Genomic DNA, 21,444 nt, shown 5'->3' with positions numbered 1-21,444 from the left:
TGTCTTGATTTACAAGATTATTATTTGAGACATTTTATCTCATTTTTAACAACTTGTGATTTGGTATGGTTGCCTTTTAAGGAAATATTGATTGTCTATCTCAAAGATTATCTAAGTAGAAGACTCAATTCTAGTAAGATATTTTGATTGATTGGCAATCATCTTCAAAGGCAAGTTTCTTTCCATAGCAAAAGCCCTCCATTTTTGGGAACCAAGGTTTGATTGTATGGGCGATCAAATCTACGAAAAAATCGCATCCAATATTCTTCCTAAAATATATTTTGTTTTACCTTTCACTATGTAATCATCATTATTACATGCATTTTCTTGTTTATTTCTTTCATAACAAAACGTGTAACCAGTACACTGCCGTCCCCATGAACTACAGTATCCACCACATTAACATGTCTTATTTTGTTTGAGGTAGTGTATTAAACATCTTTAAAAAATTTATCCTACTTAAGAAACAAACAGCAACCATTTGGTTAAGATAATATATTTATGACAGTGTAATTGGTCAAGGTCATGACATTGTAGTATAGTCAGTTCATAGTATCCAATCACTAATGACAGAGATCTATAACAAGTATTGCTCGTTAATTTTCTTTTCTATATTTTATTATTGATTAAAAATGCAAGTCCAATCAAGTGTGTTGGATCTCAAATTTCAATCAAATGCACTTCTCCATGCACTTGCTTGAAGCTTAAGATCTATGGATTTCATTGTTTGCATGTTGTCGTGGGATGTCAATCGCAACATTCGGATTATTTAAGGTTTGTGCAGACGTGGTATACCATTAACATGTAATCCAAAATATGGGCCTGAGATTCCACCCACTCAGTAGGGGCCAACTACAGTATTTTGCGAGTCCATGAAAAGGGAAAAAGAATGGTTGACCAGAATCATCTCGTTTATCATGAGATGGATTTAACATAATTTAGTAACTCTATTAGTTATTGATTGTTCAAACAAAATCGGCATAATCATCCAACTTGCCCAAACAAGGACAAACAAATCTTCCCGTTTTTACTATTAATTTTTTTAATTGTGTTGATAATCTAATATCCATACACTGTACATTCTCCAAAATTGTTACTATATTAAATGTGCTAATATGCTTGTAACTCCATTCGACGTGGGATATAGAGTCTCACCTGATTCCTGTCTTTAGTAAAATTTCACATCTAATCTTCAATGGATATTAAACAGTAGTAACAAGGTGGCTCTTTATATAAATTTGATGGTTGTCTTTTGATTTTCTAATAAAATAGGTCTCTTCTTCAAAACTATATGCCAACAGACATATCATCATCATTAAATGCTATCGCAATCTACTTTTTTATTTATTTGTTAAAATTAGTTGGAGGAGAATAGGCACATTCTGCATAATGCCGCGGAAATAATAAACCAATGAGTGATGTTTGTGTGATTGACTCGTTTATATTAGCACCGGGAGCATGGGAGCATTGCTATGCTGGTGGGTTTTCTTTACCATTTCTCTTATTAACAGAAAAAGAAAAAAAAAGAGAGAGAGAGAGAATAAAAGCAAAGTCAAGTCAAGAAGCACCAGCGTAGGATGGTTCCACGCACCTCCAGGCTCCTACAAATTGCTGTGGAAATTACGCGTGCATTGATTGCCCCGTGGAAATTAGTCGGTGAGAATTGATCGTTGGTTTTCATTTCTATTTCTTTATTAGTGGAAAAAGCAAGTAAGAAGTATAGGATGGTCCCTGGCACCTTCTTTGAAATGCTGCGGAAATTATGCGGGCAATGCTTGTCCTTTGGTTTTCTTTTCCATTTCTCTTGTTGATAGAAAAAGCAAGGCAATGCAAGGCAAAGTCTTCCCCGCTATGAATAAATGAAATATTTAAATATAAATTATCATTCAAAATAAAAATTTGTTTTTATTAAATAATTATTTTAAATAATATAAGTAATATATTTTTAAGAAAATATTTTAAATGACACAATAAAATATTTTCGTTTATTAATTAATTATTTTAAAAAATTAATAAATTAAAAATATTTGAATTATCGATGATAATTTATATTTAAATATTTTCATGGACGACAATTTTTTTATTAATTTTAATAAGTAATATAAATGATTATTTTTAAAAACTATGTTTTGAATTCTTTTTTTTGTGGAGCAAATGCACACTAAAAGCTCCAAAGAAACATCCGACTGATGTTATTAGTTATTAAGGTGCTCCATGAAGGGCCAAACGTTAATTCCTCGAAGTTGCCATATCACCTGTAGTTATCAAAGAAACTCAAAAAAATCTACTCACTTTGATATGAGCTAGACAAACTGGTGGACTAGAGTGAGCCGTGTAAGATGGACCAAAGATAAGGATGGAATCTTGAACACCCAATGAAACGAGAGATACATATATCACAAGATAAGGCTCGAAATTCATTTATAATATTTTCTTGTTTTGTGGCGTGTTTAGGTTGTTGACAAATCATGTCTTTCGTTCTCATGGGATGCATAGGAATCCAATATCCTAATATATAATGTAGGTGCATTTCAAAGGTTGTGGTCTTCAAATATGCAAACTTTTTTTTTCTAATAAGGTGCTAATTTGTCTTTACCTTAATGTGAGTGAAAATCCATCACTGACCTCATCAACACTTTGCATGATCTAATTTCAAATAGTAGAAGATCAATGGGCAAGTTGAGCCTAGAAATCCTTGCCCAAGATCAATCATGATTAAAGAATGGGGGAAATACTACAAAAAAAATGCTAAGGGCACATTTAAGTAACCATTCTGTTTTTCGAGAACAATTTTTATTACAAATGATTTTTTTTGTTCCCATAAACAATTTTTAAGTATTTTAAGTTGGTTGATAATTGTTCAAAATTTTTATTCTTGGAATAGAATTGCGTTTGGTCCCTTTATGAAAATTCATAATCCAAGTAATTTTCTTTTAATTTTTAATAATTTTAATAATTTTTCTTAATTTTTCTTTTCTTTTATTTCTTTTCTTCTTCTTCAATGGTTGCCAATTGCCCGCCTTGGGATAACCAAGGACCTCACTAGAGTGTCGCCGACCCTCGGCGAGATCATGCATCATCGGCTGAGCCTCGCCGATGGCTAGGTGAGGCCCGCCATGCCAGTGGCTGGACGAGCCTCCTATAGTGGCGGTTGAAGAAAAAGAGAGAAGGAAGAAGAACAAGAAGAAAGAAGAGAAAAAGATAAAAAAAAAAAAATGGATTAGCTTAATTTTGGAATTATTCTCGAAACAAAAAATCAACTTTTTTTTTTAACTTCTTGATTCTTTTCCAAATCTACTTCCAGAACAAAAATAAAAATAAAAATTTATTCATAGGAATAAAAATTTTACCAAAGAAATCCATGTTACAAATCTACTCTAAAAAATAAAAGAATATAAATTATTATTATTTGACAAGTTGTCAAACGCATCCTAAATTGCCATATAGATACCCTAGATCTGTTTGGAGAGAATTTATCTTTTGTTTTTTCATTCATCTTTTTTAATTTTTGTTGCACTCTCAGTTTGACATTCCTTAATCTTATGCAATTAAAATATTTTTACTCACATTAAGGACCCAATTGCATTATCATTTGAATTATATTCATAAAATTATATCATTTGAAATAATTAATTAGTAAAAATATTTCAATTATCAATGATAATTTTTTTATACTTTTTTTTCCAAAGCGAGCAAGACTTTGACTTGTCTTGTCTTGCCTTTTCTATCGATAAGAGAAATAGAAAAGAAAACCGAAGGGCAATCATTGCCCACGTAATTTCCACTACACTTTGCAGAAGGTACTGGGGACTATCCTCTGCTTAACTTGCTTTTTCTACTAATAAAGGAAATAGAAATGAAAACCAACAATCAATTCTCCACCATCTAATTTCCACAGGGCAATCAATGCACGCGTAATTTCCACAGCAGCTCGCAGAAGGCGCGTGGAACCACTCCTGTGCTGGTGCTTCTTGACTTGACTTTGCACTTTTCTGTTAATAAGAACGAAAAGAAAACTAACCAGCATAGCAATGCTCCTGTGCTCCTTCACTCGTCCGATTATTATTTCCATGGCATTATGCGGAAGGTGCGTATTCTCCACCAACTAATTTTAATAAATAAAAAAAAAGAAAATAGATTGTGATAGCATTTAATGGTGATAATTTGCTTAACGGCTTATAGCTTTGATGATGAGGTGCATTGGAATTTTCCTTTTTCTTTCATTAATATTTTTTATTTATTTAAATAAATTACTAACTCATTCACATATATTTTCAGATAACGAGAAACCCTTTCGATTTCCATTATTCATTCAAATAATGGAAGCTTCATTCATTTCCTCTAGGTATTTTGCCTCCCAAGCAAGTAAAAATCCAGGACCTCATCCTTTCTTGCTACACTTCTTGATCCTCAAAAGAGTCTAAACCAATATTTATCATTTGTCTAGACAACTTAAAGGTCTATTTGGCAACTTGTCAAATAGTGATAATTTATGTTCTTTTGTCCCGGAATAGATTTAGAACATAAATTCATTTGGTAAAATTTTGTTCCTAAAAACAAAATTTTTTTTTCGAGGAAGTAGTTTTGAAACAGAATCGAGAAGTAAAAAAAAAATTGATTCTTTGTTTCCAGGAACAATTCTAGAATCAAGCACCTATTTTCTCTTTTTTTCTTTTTTTTTTCTTGTTAATCTTCCCTCTTTCTTCTTCGTCAACTGCTGCTATTGCTACCGTTGCTGTCCGCCGCCGTCCACTGACCACCGTTGCTGGCGATCAATTGGCGAGCTCGTCGGAGGCTCGTTAAGCCAAGGTGAGGTCCCATGAGCTCGTTAGTGGCCAGGCGGGCCTCGTCGAGGCCTCCCCCAGCCACCAGCGAGGCTCAACTTTGCCTAGATTTAGAGGTCAATTTGTGCTCGCCTTGGCGAGCGGGACTCAACCTCGCCAAGCCACTACAAGGTCAAGCCCCGCTAGCAACCAAGCGAGCTCAACCGAACCTCACCTAGTTGTCGGAGAGGCTCAGCTGACAAGGCACGGCCTCGCCAAGGGCCAGCGATGCTCCGATGAGGTCGCCGACCCTCGTCTAGCCGGTCGTCGGTCATCCTAAGGCCGGCGACCGACCACCTTGAAGAAGAAGAAGATGAGAAAAAAAAAAGAAAAAAAAAAAAAAAAAAAATAAAAAATTAATTTAAAAAAAAAATGATTTGAAGTAGAACTTTTAAGGATGGTGCCAAATGCAATTTATTGAGGAATTGAAATTTTGAACAATTACCAAACGGCTTAGAAATGATTCCCGAGAACAAAATAAAAAAGAATAATTTCTAATCGAAATTGTTATTGGGAATAAAAGCGTTACCAAATGCGCCTTAAATAACTTACAAACTTTTCTCCTCCTAGATATGTAGGATTTCAAAATTTTCTTTTCCTTGGGGAGGGATTCAACCATCACAATGCCCATCAATTATTAGAAGCATCGTTAGGAAAAAAAAATGCGCTCTACAATGCGAAAAAGTTACCTTCCATATTCTTCCTTAAAATATATTTTGTTTTATCTTTCACAGTGTAATTATTATTATATCTATCATCTTGTTTATTTTTTTCATAACGAAACACATAACCGATACCATGTTGTCCTCATAAACTACAATGTCCATCATATCATAAAGTCTTATTATGTTTTTTTTTTTTTTTAAATTTCGTTTGTAAATTGAGGTTGTGTATTAAACATCATTTGGTTATGGTAATATATTTTAATAGTGTGATTGGTTTGGTCGTGATATTGTTGTATAGTTAGTTCATACTATCCCAACACTAATGATAGAGACCTATAACGAGTAGTGCTCATTAATTCTCTTTTCTATATTTTGTTATTGATAGAAAATGCAAGTCCAGTCAAGTCAGCTAGATCTCAAATTTCCATTGAAGCATCACTTGCACTTGCTCGAAGCTTCAGGTCCATGGATTTCATTGTTCGCATATTGTTGTAGGATGTCAATCGCAAAGTTCGGATTAATTAAGGTTTTTAAAGAGATGTTTGGGCATTAACATGTATTCCCAAATATGAATTTGAGATTCCACGAACTCGGGTGGGGCCAACTACAAAGTTTTGTGAGTTTGTGAAAAGGAAAAAGAAAGGTTGATCAAAATCATCTTGTTTACATCGTGAAATGGATTTAACATAATATAGTAAATCAATTAGTTATTAATTGTGCTAACAATATGTCATAATTGTCCAACTTGCCCAAGCAAGTACAAACAAATTTTCCCATATTTACTATCACTCCATTTTTAATTGTCTCAATAATCAAATATCCATAAATTGTAGATTCTTCACAATTGTTATTGGATTAAATGTGCTAATATGCTCGTTGCTCCATTCGAACTGGAACATAGAGTTTCAACCGATTCCTGTCTTTAGTAAAATTTCCACATCTAATGTTCAATGGACATTAAACAGTAGTAATGAGGTAGCTCTATACACAAATTTGATGGTCGTATTATGATTTTGTGATAAAATTAGGTCTCTTCCTCAAAATTATATGCCAACATGCATATCATCATAATTAAACGCTACCGCAATCTACTTTTTTTTTCTTTATTAAAATTAGTTGGCAGAGAATATGCACCTTCCACATAATGCCGTGGAAATAATAATGTAACGAGTAATGTTTTTGTGATTGACTCGTGTATATTAGCACCAGAGGCATGGGAGCATTGCTATGCTGGTTAGTTTTCTTTTTTATTTCTTTTATTAATTGGGAAAAAAAGCAAAGTCAAGTGAAGAAGCACAAGAATTGCATGGTTCCATGCACCTTCTGCAAACAGCTGTGGAAATTACGCGTGCATTGATTGCGTTGTGGAAATTAGATGGTGGGGAATTAATCGCTGGTTTTCATTTCTATTTCCTTTATTAGCAGAAAAAGTAAGTCAAGTCAAGAAGCAGAGGATGGTGCCCGACACCATCTGACGTAGTGGAAATTACGCGGGTAATGATTGCTCCTTGGTGTTCTTTCCTATTTTATCTTATTGATAGTAAAGGCAAGGCAGCTCAAGTAAAATGCTAACAATTAGTGGAAGTCACAGCGGTGGGGGAGCATTCATGAGCATATAGAGGGAATTATCCATCGAGCACGCCCACTAATTACTAAAAGCACGGTAAGAAAAAAGAGGATTAATACTACGAAAAATCCCAAATTGATATATCTATGATAAATTTACTTAAAACTAATTTTTTGAATACAAAACCTTTGAAAAATTTATCTCAAACTGATATACATGTGATAAATTTACCTTATATTAATTTCCGTTAAATTTTACTGTCAAATTATTAAGTTAAATGACACATTACAATAAACTAGTTTACTAGTTTATTTGTTTATCACAGTTATACCATTTTTGTATTTTTTGTGTTATTAATTTTATATATATATGTCACAAATATACCAGTTTGGGGTTTGTGGCGGTTGGGTAAATTTGTCATAAGTGTACCGATTTGAAATTTTTTGTGATCACTTTGGATAAATTTGTTATAAACGTACCAATTCGGGATTTTTAGTAGTCAAAAAATTAGTTTAGGGTAAATTTGTCATATATGTATCAATTTAGGGTTTTTCAAGATTTTAACTTAAAAAAGATATCCACTTTACGATGTGAAAAAGGAATTGCATTTCATTTTCTTTCCCAAAACTTTAATTTGTTTTATCATTGCTATTTAACCTTTATTTCGTGCATATACTTATTTATTTCTTACATAAGGATACATGCAATTGGTAAACTGTTGTCTTTGGGAACTACAATGTCAACTATATTACCATGTCTCTTTTTCCGTTTTTACCATTTGTACTTTGAGGTGGTACATTAAAAATGTTAACAAAAACAAAGTCTACTTAGGAGTCAAGTCAAGCGTGAAGAATCTCAAATTTCGATCAAAGCTTAGACACTTGGTAGGAGTTTCAAAATCTATGGATTTCATTGTTCACATGTTATGGCAGGATGCCAACCAGGATATTTGGATTATTTAAAATTTGCATAGAAATGGATCTAACGTAAGGCGATAACTCAAATAGTTTTTAATTATGCAATCGTCATGATCGCCCAACTTGCCCAAGCAAGAACAAACAAACATGCCCATATGTACCATCAAATTGTTTTTTTTTTTTTTAATTTTCTTGATAATCTAATATCCATTGAGATATAGGGTCTCATTCGATTCCAATATTTGGTATAATGTTTGTATCGAATCTTCAATTGACTTTAAACAATAATGAAGTGACTCTACACACATGAATTTGGTGGTCGTCTTATGATCTTCTGATAAAATGGGTCTCCTCTTCATAACTATTCGTCAATATGCATGCCATGATCGTTAGGCACTAACATGCGCAAGTAAGGGATCTTCATGATTTTAAGTCGGATCGGACAGTGATCCTGCGCATCCATCCTAGAGAGAGAGAGAGAGAGAGAGCATTATCGCAATCTACACAATCGGAATTGATTGTTGCTTCTCGGTTCTATTTCTTTATTCACAAAAAAAAAAAAAAAAAAGCAAGTCAAGTCAAAAAGCACACGTACCTTCGCATGATGCTGGTGTGCAATAATTATCCTATCCATAGCACGTGACTTGGTTAGTTGAATGGCACATCCATCCTACGCAGAGAGAGAGAGCATTCTCGCAATCTACACAATCGGAATTGATTGTTGCTTTTCGATGCTATTTCTTTATTCATAAAAAAAAAAAAAAGCGAGCCAAGTGAAAAGGCACAAGTACCTTTGCACAATGCTGGTGTGTAATAAATATCCTGTCCACAGCATGCGACTTGGGTCGTTGGATGGTAACTCAGCATTATGTGCCCTTTTAGATAAATCTCCTTTGAAAGATAAAAAAGAGAGTAGATTTTGGATTGAAAATAATAAATTGTCCTTACTAGAATATCTAAACAAAGTGTCCTAAATGTTATAATATGTTTTTGTGATTGACTCATGTCTGTTAGTACTGGCAGCATGGGAGTCTTGCTGGTTAGTTTTTCTTTTTTTTTATTTTTATGAATAGTTAAAAAAACAAATCAAGTCAAAAAGCACTTGCATAGAATGGCCCCACGCACCTCTAGGTTCCCAAACCTACCGTGTAATGCCGCAAGTACAAGTTAATTTCATAAAAAAACACGAACTTTAAATGTTGTCCCAAATCTCACCCGAACTTTATTTTATTTAAAAAAAAAACACGAACTTTAGGTGTTATCTCAAATTTGGCCCGAACTTTATTTTGTCTAAAAAGCACGAATTTTAAGTATTATCCCAAATCTAGCCCGAAATTTATTTTGTCTAAAAAAATGCACAAATTTTTATTTGTGTCCTAAATCTGGCCATCCATTAACCCTCATTCCACAGTTATTCGACATGGCATTTCCACGTCAGCAATAATATCTAACACAACAAAACAATGCTGCATTTGAGTGTTTAAAGGAAGTATTAAATTTAAGTTTGTCTTCTAATGAGGTAAACTTTATAGATAATTCTCATGGGAAAAATAATTCAACAGCTTTAGTTCCAGGGGACGAGGCACATAGCTAGGGCCATTAGATCAATTAACAATTGGCAAACTGTTTGTAATGTCATAAGCTGTGTTGAAAGCATAAGATTACATTGCCTTAAAGCGAGATATTAAACGTGTGCATCTTGTAGTTAAATAGAGATGTGAAGCTTATTTGTAATAGAATTAATTTATTTTGTCTCAAATAAAGTTTGGGCCAAATTTGGAGCAACCTTTACAAAGTTCGTCTTTTTTTTATAGATAAAATAAAGTTCGAGTGATTTGGGACAACCCCAAAGTTTGTCTTTTTTTTAGACAAAATAAAGTTCGGGCCAGATTTGAGATAACACCTAAAGTTCGTGCTTTTTTTTTTTTATAGAATTGACCCCGTGGTTACTATCAAACAACATTTTCTTTCATTTTAAGTACTTAAAAATGGTCTGAAATTCAGTACTAAAAAATTTCATTGATTATTTTCCAGTTTTATCTAAACAAGCATGTACTCGCAGCTTATTTCTCACATATGATTAAGTTCAGCATTGGCCAAAAAAAAAAACAAGTTGAGTCAAGTTGAAAATTGAGTTATAACACATAAGGTTTGACTTGAAATTACCAATGCAATCATTTACTTTTAGCCATCAGCGTACAATGCTAAATATATTTTAGATCTTAACAACTTATTTGGTTTGATTTCTATCTTTTTCTTGATGATGAAGCATAGATCAAGTACGTTAATCCACATATCAACAAATTCTCCATTAATGCAAAATATTGGGCAAGACACAAGTCTCCAAATACGAAAGAGTTTATGCTTACAAATATGAGGAACCAACACATATCGCATTCTTAGTCTCCATATACTAATTTTTACTTTCTATTCCCTTGCACCTCTCATGGTCAAACTTTTGCTTAGCAAAAATTATTTAAAAGATTCAAAATATGCAGATATAGATAATTATACAATTATGTTTGTAATTTAACTTAAAGAATGTACATATTTAATTTTTTTAAATGTAAAACATCAATTATATTTTTAAGTGCAACCTCGGCACAACAAAATTTTCTTTTATTTTGAAAAAGGTAATATACCTCATTAGTAATTAGAGAAAAAGGCCAAGAATGGAGCCGCCTCAGTTAGCGCTGTCGAAAAGTTGTTGCACGGTCCCCATCTCCTTTTTCGAAAGCCAAAAGAAATCGCTCGAAAGCCCAACCCCCAAGTCGCCTCGGTCGGGGAGAACACGGGAAATTGCTCGAAACGTGCGCCACGTGAGCCGGCGGGGGCAATTCGGTACATTCGGAGTGGCCGAAGATATCCTCGAGATGCGAGGCGGGGGCCACAGGTGGGCTTCGGTTTCTGAGCAGCTGACGCTCGTAGCTGTCAAGCAAAGTGGAGAGGAGGAGCGCCGTGGGTCCGCTTGAAGAGACAACTTAGCCAGAACCCACGAAGCAAATGTCCTGCTCTGTTTTCGTGGATAAAAGGGTCTGGGACGGTTGGACGGCAATAACTCAGCATCGTTCGAGCAAACGCGGGAGAGAGTGTTGAGTGTAGTTAATCCTAGGTCGAAGACTGAGAACTGGCAGAGATCACGGCAGTGGGTGGATTGTGTTGTTTCAACACTTCTCAGGTAATCGATTGCTCCATTTTCCTTTGACGAGCTTCGATTTGAGTTCTTAGACACATTTCTGCATTTCGAGATTTGGATTGTGAAATCTACCTTTTTTCTCAAGACTCAGCTCGATTAATCTCCTTTTTGGTCAATTAGACTTCATTTTTGTTTGAATTTAGTTACGAAATGAGCCCTGACAGAGATTTCAGCAATTCCCAAGTGTGGGATTCCGTATATTCTCATCTCTGTTTCTTGCTTTCCTTTGAGGCTCTACTCCATCAATCTCTTTTACTGCCTTTGTAGGTGATTACGAAGGCGGAGCCTAAAAGATTCGATATGTGGGGCGTCTTCCTCGAGCTCTTTTATTGCCTTTGTAGGCTATGCTCCTCCAATTCTCTCGAGATGGAAAGAAATGAACCCACTCATTCAGAAGATCCGAATTCCGGGGCTTCTTCCTCATGGTCCTCTCCACTTGTAGGTGATTATGAAGGCGGAACTAAAAAGACAGAAGGAAATGATTACGAAGTGTTCTTGAGCTTTAGAGGGAAGGATACTCGTAAAGGCTTCACTGATTATCTCTATACCAGTCTTGTTGATGCAAGAGTTCATGTGTTCAGAGACGACAATGAGCTCCGTGTTGGTGAGGAGATTGGACCGGAACTTCTCCGCAGTATTACACAATCTAAGATCTCCATCCCAATTATCTCAGAGGACTACGCTTCCAGTAAATGGTGCCTTCATGAGCTGGCTCATATGTTGAAGTGTAAGAGAAATGAAGGGCAAATAGTTTTGCCCATATTTTACAAAGTGGAACCCTCACAATTGCGAAATCCTAGTGGTAGATTAAGAGGTGCTATCAATGCATATAAAAAGAAATTGGGCAAAATTGTTGCAGAGGAATGGGAACAAGCGCTTAAGGAAGTTAGTTGCTTAAAAGGATGGGAATCGGAAAGAGTTGAAAACGGGTACACTATTCTCCACCAAAACATTGTTGACTTCTTTTAACCAAATCTTTTTTGAAAAATAATATAACTGTTACCATTCTAAATTGAAATTCGTTGTTATTTGATAGGCATGAAGGGGCATTGGTTAAAATTGTTGTCGGAAAAGTTATGAGCGAGTTGAAAAGACTTTTTCAGCTAAATGTTCCTGAACTATTGGTGGGAATTGATGATCCAGCTGAACATATCATGAGCAAGATAGATGATACATTCAATGGAACATGGATTATTGGAATTTATGGAATGGGCGGCATTGGTAAGACAACTCTTGCAAAGGTATTATACAACAAACTCTCTAGTTGTTTTGAGGATCGTAGCTTTGTGGCAAATATTCGAGAGACATCTGAACGTAAGGGCATTGAATGCCTACAAAAGCAGCTCATTTCTGACATGATAAGAAAATCGTTTGATGTGTCTAATGTTGACGAGGGAATCGGTGTCATCAAATCTCGATTTACAAGTAAGAAAATTCTCGTTCTTCTTGATGACATGGATGATATTGCTCACTTGAATGCTTTGTTTGGAGACCATAGTTGGTTTAAAGCAGGAAGTATAGTCATCATAACAACTAGAAACAAGAGTATTCTTGACAAGGCTAGGGCAAACCACATGTACCCACTCAACGAGTTGCCTTTGGATAAATCATTGATTTTATTTAGTAGACATGCATTTCGAAAGGATTCTCCTCGGAGTGATTATGAGGTTATCTCTAGTGATGTTGTATCTACTACTGGAGGGCTACCCTTAGCTCTTGAAATTATAGGTTCATTTTTATGTGGACAAAAAAAAGAAGTATGGGAAGATACATTAAAGAAATTAAAGCAAGTGCCTGATAAGAAAGTGCAACAGACGTTGAGGATAAGTTACGATGCATTAGAGTATGAGGAGCAACAGATTTTTTTGGATATAGCATGTGTCTTTATTGGAACACATAAAAAAGTCCGACTCATATGTGGGATGCGTGTGATTTTTTTCCGAAGAAGGGGATTGAAGTATTGAGTCTTATGTCCCTAATTAAAATTGATGAAGAAGAAGGCACTCTAATGATGCATGATTAGTTGAGAGATCTTGGAAGGGAAATTGTTCGCCTAGAAAATCAAGGGAAACCTCAAAAGCGTAGTAGATTATGGAATACTAAGGAAGCTGCAGATGTGATTTACAATAGCAAGGTAAGATTTTATCTACTTCTCTCAATTAGTGAATGTGAGCCCATCTTCTCTTTTATGTTTTGAGATAAAAATTATTGTCAATCTGGAGTCCCTAAAACTTGCCACTTCTACTAGCAAAAGAGCTCTTCTGGTTAATTGCTTCATTGTTGTTTTTGCCTTGACTCTTGAACATAATTGAGGACCGATTTCTTGGTTGTTGATGAATTATATGTACCTCTATCTCATAGTATTGTGATGAGGACAATCTCCTTTGTAACTTCAATGCAACTAAAAAATTACAAAAGCATAATATTTGACAGAGCACTTTCAAAGAAAAGCTGATTTTCTATAAATTGTTGGCGGCCATGCTTTTCCCACGAACATGTTTGATGCACATCCATGATGTTTGGATTTTTTATTTGATTTCTTGTGAGGTCTTTTCATTCTTTTTCCTTTTACTGAGTACTGACTTTCTTATGAGTTGTTTGCTATAATAAATGAGATCTCCATTCATTTATGATGACTAGCTGGTCCCGTATTTTTTAGAATTGGATTAAGTATAGTTTTCGTCTCCTAAGTATTACTATTTATGTGATTTAGTCCCCTATCTATTTTTTTTAAAAAAAAATATTATAGTCCATTGTCTTTCACAATTTATGTAATCATGTTCTTTGCTGTCAACCATTAGTCATCACCATCAATTCGATGATATGACTTTCATATTTATTTAAGATATATACGCAACCTTGCAATGTAACCCTCTAAACAAATATTATTTTCGTTCTATAGACTTTCTATAACAGTGCATAATCTTTTCTATGAATTTGCTACTATTATTTTTTAATTTTCTGACAATCGATAATATTTCTATTAATTCCCTAATAACATTTATTGGTCAAATATTCACTATCATCCCATAATAATCACTTCTACATAGCTCAACTCTTAGTGAGCATCTGATTTAACAAAAAGATTTACTTAATTTTATATCATCATTTGTTAAATATGGGCTAGCATGTGACCTAATTCTTGTATCAATTTTTTATTTACCAAATATTGACTGCCACGGTATAATAAATATTTCTACATTGTTCAACTGTTAGCAAGCAGTTTATTTAGCACATATTTAGTACATTTCTATCATTTAATTGTTAAATGTGAGCTATAATGTTACAATTTTTTTTGGATGTTATTATAATTTACTTATAAAATATGACAAGATATTTTCTCATAATGAGTATGCCTAAAACTTTTAATCATTACGGCCATCACTTATTATACATCTCGTTATACTTATTATTGAAGTTTATGTTGTCATGTAATAAAGCCCTCTGACATAGGTTCTTTTTTCTTCTATGATGGACAATTTTTATTAGTACATCTACTTGTAAAGCATGTTTAAATAACTTTTTTGGTGATGATGGTTACTTTTTAGTCATAATGAGACACCTTTGCAAGTTGTCACTACTTGTCAAAATAGTTTTAGATGGAAGTAATAGAGCCATAGGTTTCTGCTGCGCACTCTAGTCTCAGTATCTCGATTTTCTCTATTAGTCTAAAATTTGACCAATTTGCAAAAATTAAAGGTGGTCAACGACTTACACTATCCATCAAATACGAATGGAACGCTACATCGCCCGATCCATTTCTCTCTAGCTCTTCCCATTTCATGTGTCAGGGTTTAAGGAATGAGTTGGATGCGTGTCAAATGATTGATGAAATAATTGGTAACGAAGCAAAAGTACCTTGCAACATACTCATGCAACTCACCATCTCACATTCTTCTTTTGATTCATGCGTACTTTTTCTTTTTTCTCTTTTCTTAAAGTCCGTCCACAAAGGTAGTCTATTCATATTGAGTTAATTACTTATTCACATTCTACTTAATCCTCCAAAATACCAGATGTTACATTACAATAGACTTCTACTACTATTATGATCTTCAACACTTGATAAATAGTACCTAAATAGAATCTAAATATTCTGCTTTGGATTTTTTGCATTATAAAGAAGGACACTATACAAAGAAGTTATCACCAAGTTATCACCAAAAAAAAAAAGAAAAATAAAGAAGAAGCAAAAGATGTTGCATAAAGAAGTATGTGTTATTAAAAAATAAAAATAAAGAAGTGGAAAGGACAAATGGAAGTAACGAAGGAATGTTAATAAATGTTTAAATTATTTGTTGAAAGGGACACACTCTGGAAGTTCTTTCGATTTTAGGAATAAATCTGAGAAGGTCATTCCTGGCGGATGCGAAATGGAAAACATTCTATATTTTACCGATAAAGATTACACGTGCGTTGCATGTGAGTAGAGGCACTTTTCCTTTGTTTTAGGTCTCTAGAGGATCGCTGAGTTATGACTAATGACATAGCTCCAAGGATTTCTGATATGGATTTCATCTTTTGCAAAAGAAGGAAACTGTGTAGCAGAATTTTAGTGCACACGTGAAGTTGAGTTTCAATATGGTTGAGCAATCGGGATACTTTTTCGAAAAGTTCTAAACCTATTATATAACAACCAATTCAGTTTCAAACTTTTCAATATGATTAAGGCCTCTAATTATTTTTTTCCTCAATGTAATCCTTTTATCTTTCACAATCTGGGCAATCGAGCTCTTTGCTGTTAAGCGTTAGTTAACAACGTTAATTTGCCAATGAGGCTTTTAAAATTATTTATTATGTATGTGCAAATATTATTTCCGTCCAGTAGACTTTTCGTTGTAGTACTTCGTCACATTATTTTTGTCCTATAGACTTTTTGTGGTAGTACTTCGTCTGTGACAATGGATAATTTTTCTATTAATCCCATTTCTTTGGCAAATATATGCTGTCACGTTGACAATTATTTCCACGTCATTGACCTCCTAGTGAGCATCTTAGTTCCCAAAGATTTAGTTGACGATTATATCATTATTTGTTAAATATGTACTATCATGGTAAATAATATTTTTGATCCATGTTTGAGAAAATTGTCCAAAAAGTTCTAAATTTATTGTACTTTTTCCAATTTAGTCCTAAATCTATTAACTTCTTTGTCAATTGAATTCATTTGGCTAATTTCGATGGAAAATTGCTTATGTGACCAACTGACATGGTGCTTTTTAATATTTTAATATTTTACTTATTTTTTTGGGGGGTTTTTACTTCTCCAAGGGGGGTTGGAGTTACCCTTGCGACCCAAGGGTTGTTGGATGACCCTTGCCGGCCATAGTCAAGGGCTGATTGATCCTCGTTGACCTAGGCGAGGGCCACAACGCCCTCACTAGCAAAATCGAGGGCTCGAGCCCTCGCCTAGAATTGGCGAGGGTCACGACGCCCTCACCGGTGAAAGTGAGGGCTCGAGCCCTTGCCCAGAATTGGTGAGGGTCGTGAAGCCCTTGCCAGATTTCGCCAAGCGAGGGTGGCAACCTCACTCAAGGCCCTCACTTGGCCAAATCTAGTGAGGGCATCACGGCCCTCGCCTATGGCTAGCTAGACCCAAAAATAAAGAAGAGAAAAGTTAAAAAAAAAAATCAAAAATCAAAACAATTATAAAAAGAAATGTTACATTAGCAATTTTCGGTCAAAATTGGTTGGATGGGCTCAATTGAGAAGAAGTTAAAATATTTAAGACTAAATTGAGAAAATTGAAAGGTTTATGATTGAATTGGTAAAAATATAATAGGTTTAGGACTTTTTGGACAATTTTCCCTCCATTTTTTATTTGTCATAAATTAATACCACGTTACAATGCATATTTCAACATCCTTCAATTCTCAGTAAGCTTTTCATTTAGCACATATTTGGTACGTTTATAATATTAACTTATTTAATATGAGCTATCATGTTATATATATTTTTTATTGATTTGTTAATATGATTCACTTATGAAATAAACAGAATGTTTCTCATGTTAAGTATCTATGGAACTTTTTAATCTTGACAACCATCACCTGTATGTATGTAGTCATATAATAGAACACTCTAACAATATATTCTTTCTCTTTCTTTCATCCACAATTTTAGTATATTCGCTTCTTGTAAAGCATGTTCTTTATTATTATTATTATTATTATTATTATTATTATTATTATTATTATTATTATTATTATTATTATTATTATTTTTTTGTGATGATAGATATTTTTAGTCACAATGGCTATCCACGCAGCTTTTCAATCATAATAGTTGTAACTTATTATACATTTAGCTGTACAGAATTACAGGCAGTCATATAAGAGATGCCTCTAAACATATACTTGTTTTCTTCTATGATGGTTTATTTTATTTATACTATTTCTAAAGCATGACATATATAAATTGTGATTATGGATAATTACAATTTAATATATGAATTTTAATCATTTAATAATTAATTTGTGGTCATGATTTAAGCTTAATCATATGGTATGTGATCATATGAACATAACTATTTTTTGTTACATAATTAATAGTACGATTGACATAATAATTATAGCACAATTAAGCAATAATTAATATAATTAGTAATTGAGATGATCATTTTATTATGAACATATAATATTAACTTATGAAAAGTTTCAATAACCATATCTAATAAGGAGCCAAACATTGTCCTAATTAGTATATTATAAATAATTTTTAACCTAATAACTGATAATGAATTATGAATTATCAATATAACATAATCACTATTTCATCAACTATTTGCCTATTATCTATTATTCTATTTATTAATGATATGATATGTGCTTAAAGTCAAGATAAGTATAATTGATGTTAGCATTACATAATTACCATAACTGATTTTAGTTATAATTAATACGCAGTTATCAACAATATAACATTGATAGCGTGAGAAAAAAAAAAAGAAAGACGTGTATTTTGGTTGATTTTAGTTATTACACAACGAGGTGATAGTTATTATAATCTGGCTACAATAACTTTCATTGCGAGTAGCCATTGGTGCTATAACAGTCATTACTGCAACCATACATGTTGTAATAATCTAAATGTACTCTGAAAATCCATTGCTATAAAATATATATGTAAATAAAGCGTATAAATGTGTAAAACTAAATGGCACAGGTTATTTGGTAATCACATACTTACATTCCAATTAATCCTAAAAAATTGTGAGATACTAGATTATTGTAGAAAATGTAGAGTCTTAAATCTTGTGACTATTAGGATCTACAACACTAGAAAAATAGAGAATCTAGGCATTCTTTCCATGCAATATGGGAAGAAGACGTAATATAAAGAAATTGTCACCCAGAAAAAAAAAAAAAAAAAAAAAAAAAAAAAAGCAAAAGAAGCTGCATAAAAAGTATTTGTTATTAATAATAAAACAAAGAAGTGGAAATGCAAATGTAAGTAACTAAAGAATATTGACATATAGTTGTATAATGTGTCGACGGGGACCCGATGTGGAAGGTCATTCAATTTTAAGTAAATGGGCGTTGCATGTGAGAAGGGGCATTTCTCCATTTTTCTAGCTAGCCAGAAAATTGTTGAGTTATGAGTAATGGCATAGCTCCAAGGACATATGTATTCTTGATCTTTAAAAAAAGAAAGAATTTCTGTGTAAGACAATTTATTGGATAAGTGAAGTTGAGTCTGCTTAAAATTTCATGTAGTCATGCAATGTATTTAAATGCAAAAAGAAGATGAATTGCAAATCACATAACAAACATAATATTTCAAAACAAATACCTTCTAAATTACTATAAAAAAACAGGAAGAAACTTGTCTATTCAAACTTACCCTTTAAAAAAAAAAAAAACAGTGTCTGTTAGTGTAAACATAAAAGAAGTAAATAATATTAACTGATACCACTAAGTGCAAAGAAAGAAAAGAACTAAATATAATACATGAACCGTTAGACAAAGTCATCTACAAATATGCCACTGAAAATGCGAAGAGGAGTATCTGGTCTAAGCATGTAACTTCCAAGGAAAGCATCTATTCATCAAAATATGAATAATGTACTATTTGTTAAATGTCATTTTTGGAAGAAAATGTCTTTTCATGCAATAGCAAAGTCAATGACATTAATTGATGGGTACTTACTTATATTTTATATTGGAGAAATCAGAGAAACGCTAGTAGAAAAAAATAATAAAAAAACGAACCACATAAATAATCATCGGAGCCTAACTAATCACTAAAAATTCGAAAAGTGACGCATCTTTAAATGTAATACTTTGAATGGGCATGTTCGTTAATGAGATCCTATTTTCATGAAGCAAATAATATTAGCAATATATTATTTGGAGATCCTATTTTTATCATTCAACAAATTGTGTATGGTCAAGAGTAAAGACCACAAAACTAAATGATTTCGTTTAGAAGAGTAATGAGCACTTCCCAACAAATATTCATGATCCCGATATCTATGTACGCATAAACATATCTGAAAATTAATTCCCGAGTCACGGTTTCGTGAAAAGTGTAAACAAGAATTTTTAGAGGTGAAATTATATATTTGTTTACAACGTTACATTGTACTTCTATGAGAATATATATTTGCAATGATATGCTTTTAACAATACTTTTATAATTTGATTTGAGAACCATGTATTTTCAAAAAAACATATATTAGCAAACATACATCTTCAATCCCATAATTATAAAAATTCAATGTTGAAGTATTATCAAAATTAAAATTTCTCCCTATTAAACTGGGAAGTTAAGTATTTGAACGATACATACATGATCTTATTTTCATATAGAGAATCGTCAAATATTACATTTGAATGGTAACATAGCTTTACACTTGCAACTTTTTTAGAAATTTATAAAAAGAATGATAATTAGTAATAAAATTAAACAACTTCAAAACCATATACTTGCACAGAAGTAATATTAACATAATATGATTAATCTTCATGTCCAATCTGGCTATTAGCAAGGTCTTATTAATCTACAGGCAAATTGGTCAAAAAATTAGATGACTGCTATTGCTTTGTAACAAAATTAACACGAAATGAATAGATAGCATTAAACATCCGTAGTAATAAAAAGAGAAGTAAAAATCATTTATAGAACATTTGATATATGTTTTCATCAACATGAAATGAAAAACACTTGTTGAAAAAACAATTGATAAGATGTAAAACACATGCGTAATTGTTGGGATGGAATTCTTGTTTTCATTTTGCTATTGAGAATTGCAAACAAGATACATAAGAAAAAGAGGGGGATTCTACAATTGGGGTTCTTGAGTATTGATACATGTTTTGATGATAAGTTTGATAGATGTATTCGAACCATAAGAGCCACGTTGTTCCTCATATAAAGGATGTGAGTTAGGGTTTTGTTGTTTCCCAAATAAAGGGCATGAGATTTGATAGATATATTTGAAGTAGTATGTGCATGAAGAGAGGCCTTCTATTGTAATTTTGAAAGGATGCAACTTTTGGAAATTTAAAACGTGCAAATTGTGAAGGACATAATTGGTAGAGGAAAATTAGGGGACTCCCTATTAAGCTTCACACTTTTATATAGATTAGATAAGTAATATGTAACCATAATCTATCATGTCATGAAGTCGAAGGTGAGAACCCTACATCATAATAGTATGACAAAAAATTTTAAATGATACATTTTTTCTTATATATAGTTAGTCTCATCCCATCATCCAATACTATGATCCACAATGTTTTTAAATCATAGGGCACCGATAAAATTGAGGTCCTTTGTCTCGACAAAGATGATGGGCAAGAAAGCTACACGGTTGAGAACTTTAAAGAATTGACCAAGTTGAGGATCCTTCGACTGAGCGGAGTGAATCTTACTGGAGATTTTCACAACTTACTTCCTCAATTAAGATGGCTTGAATGGGAGAATTGTTGCTTGGATTTTGAAGAGGCTAACTTTCACCCAAAGAAATTAATCATACTAGGCTTGGAGGATAGTCAGATTTCGGAGAATTGGGGAGGATGGGGCCCACTAAAGGTAAGATGTAGAGAAGGCATATCTCCTATAAATAACCATGTGTTATCAGTGGCCCCAATTGCATCAAGTTCTCCTTTATTTCTTCTGAAGTCCTTTCTCATATATTTTCCTTAAAGCATAAGAAGAATTTATAGGCACTTAAATATGTCAGAGCTTTTTCCCTTTAAATTTTAATGACCAGTCATGCTTAACATCAAACCTACTAATAAAAACTCTTTTACTTGTGTTAATTAATATCTAT

At 33.1% G+C, this 21,444-nt stretch overlaps 2 protein-coding genes across 2 annotated transcripts in view; one reads left to right on the top strand and one right to left on the bottom strand.

Annotated features, from left to right (window-relative positions):
• Positions 1 to 21,444, bottom strand: part of LOC104436853 (BRAP2 RING ZnF UBP domain-containing protein 1-like) — a 66,436-nt gene that overhangs the window by 14,909 nt on the left and 30,083 nt on the right. The gene's annotated exons all lie outside the window — the stretch shown is intronic.
• On the top strand, positions 10,865 to 13,155 carry LOC108958301 (disease resistance protein RPV1). Its single transcript, XM_039310272.1, has 3 exons — positions 10,865 to 11,150; positions 11,436 to 12,097; positions 12,205 to 13,155. Exons 2-3 carry the CDS (start codon positions 11,469 to 11,471, stop codon positions 13,130 to 13,132), a joined length of 1,557 nt encoding a protein of 518 aa, XP_039166206.1. The 5' UTR covers positions 10,865 to 11,150; positions 11,436 to 11,468; the 3' UTR covers positions 13,133 to 13,155.

This window comes from Eucalyptus grandis, chromosome 3 (assembly GCF_016545825.1).
Source record: "Eucalyptus grandis isolate ANBG69807.140 chromosome 3, ASM1654582v1, whole genome shotgun sequence".
Lineage (NCBI taxonomy): Eukaryota > Viridiplantae > Streptophyta > Magnoliopsida > Myrtales > Myrtaceae > Eucalyptus > Eucalyptus grandis.
Note: the sequence above shows the minus strand (reverse complement) of the source record. Positions and strands in the feature narration are given on the sequence as shown.

What these genes read in the sequence shown, in the direction of transcription:
- LOC108958301 (XM_039310272.1), top strand. Translation starts at nt 11,469, where the DNA reads ATGTGGGGCGTCTTCCTCGAGCTCTTTTATTGCCTTTGTAGGCTATGC. An exon ending in TCGGAAAGAGTTGAAAACGG is followed by an intron (nt 12,098 to 12,204) that starts GTACACTATTCT and finishes GTTATTTGATAG; the next exon opens with GCATGAAGGGGCATTGGTTA.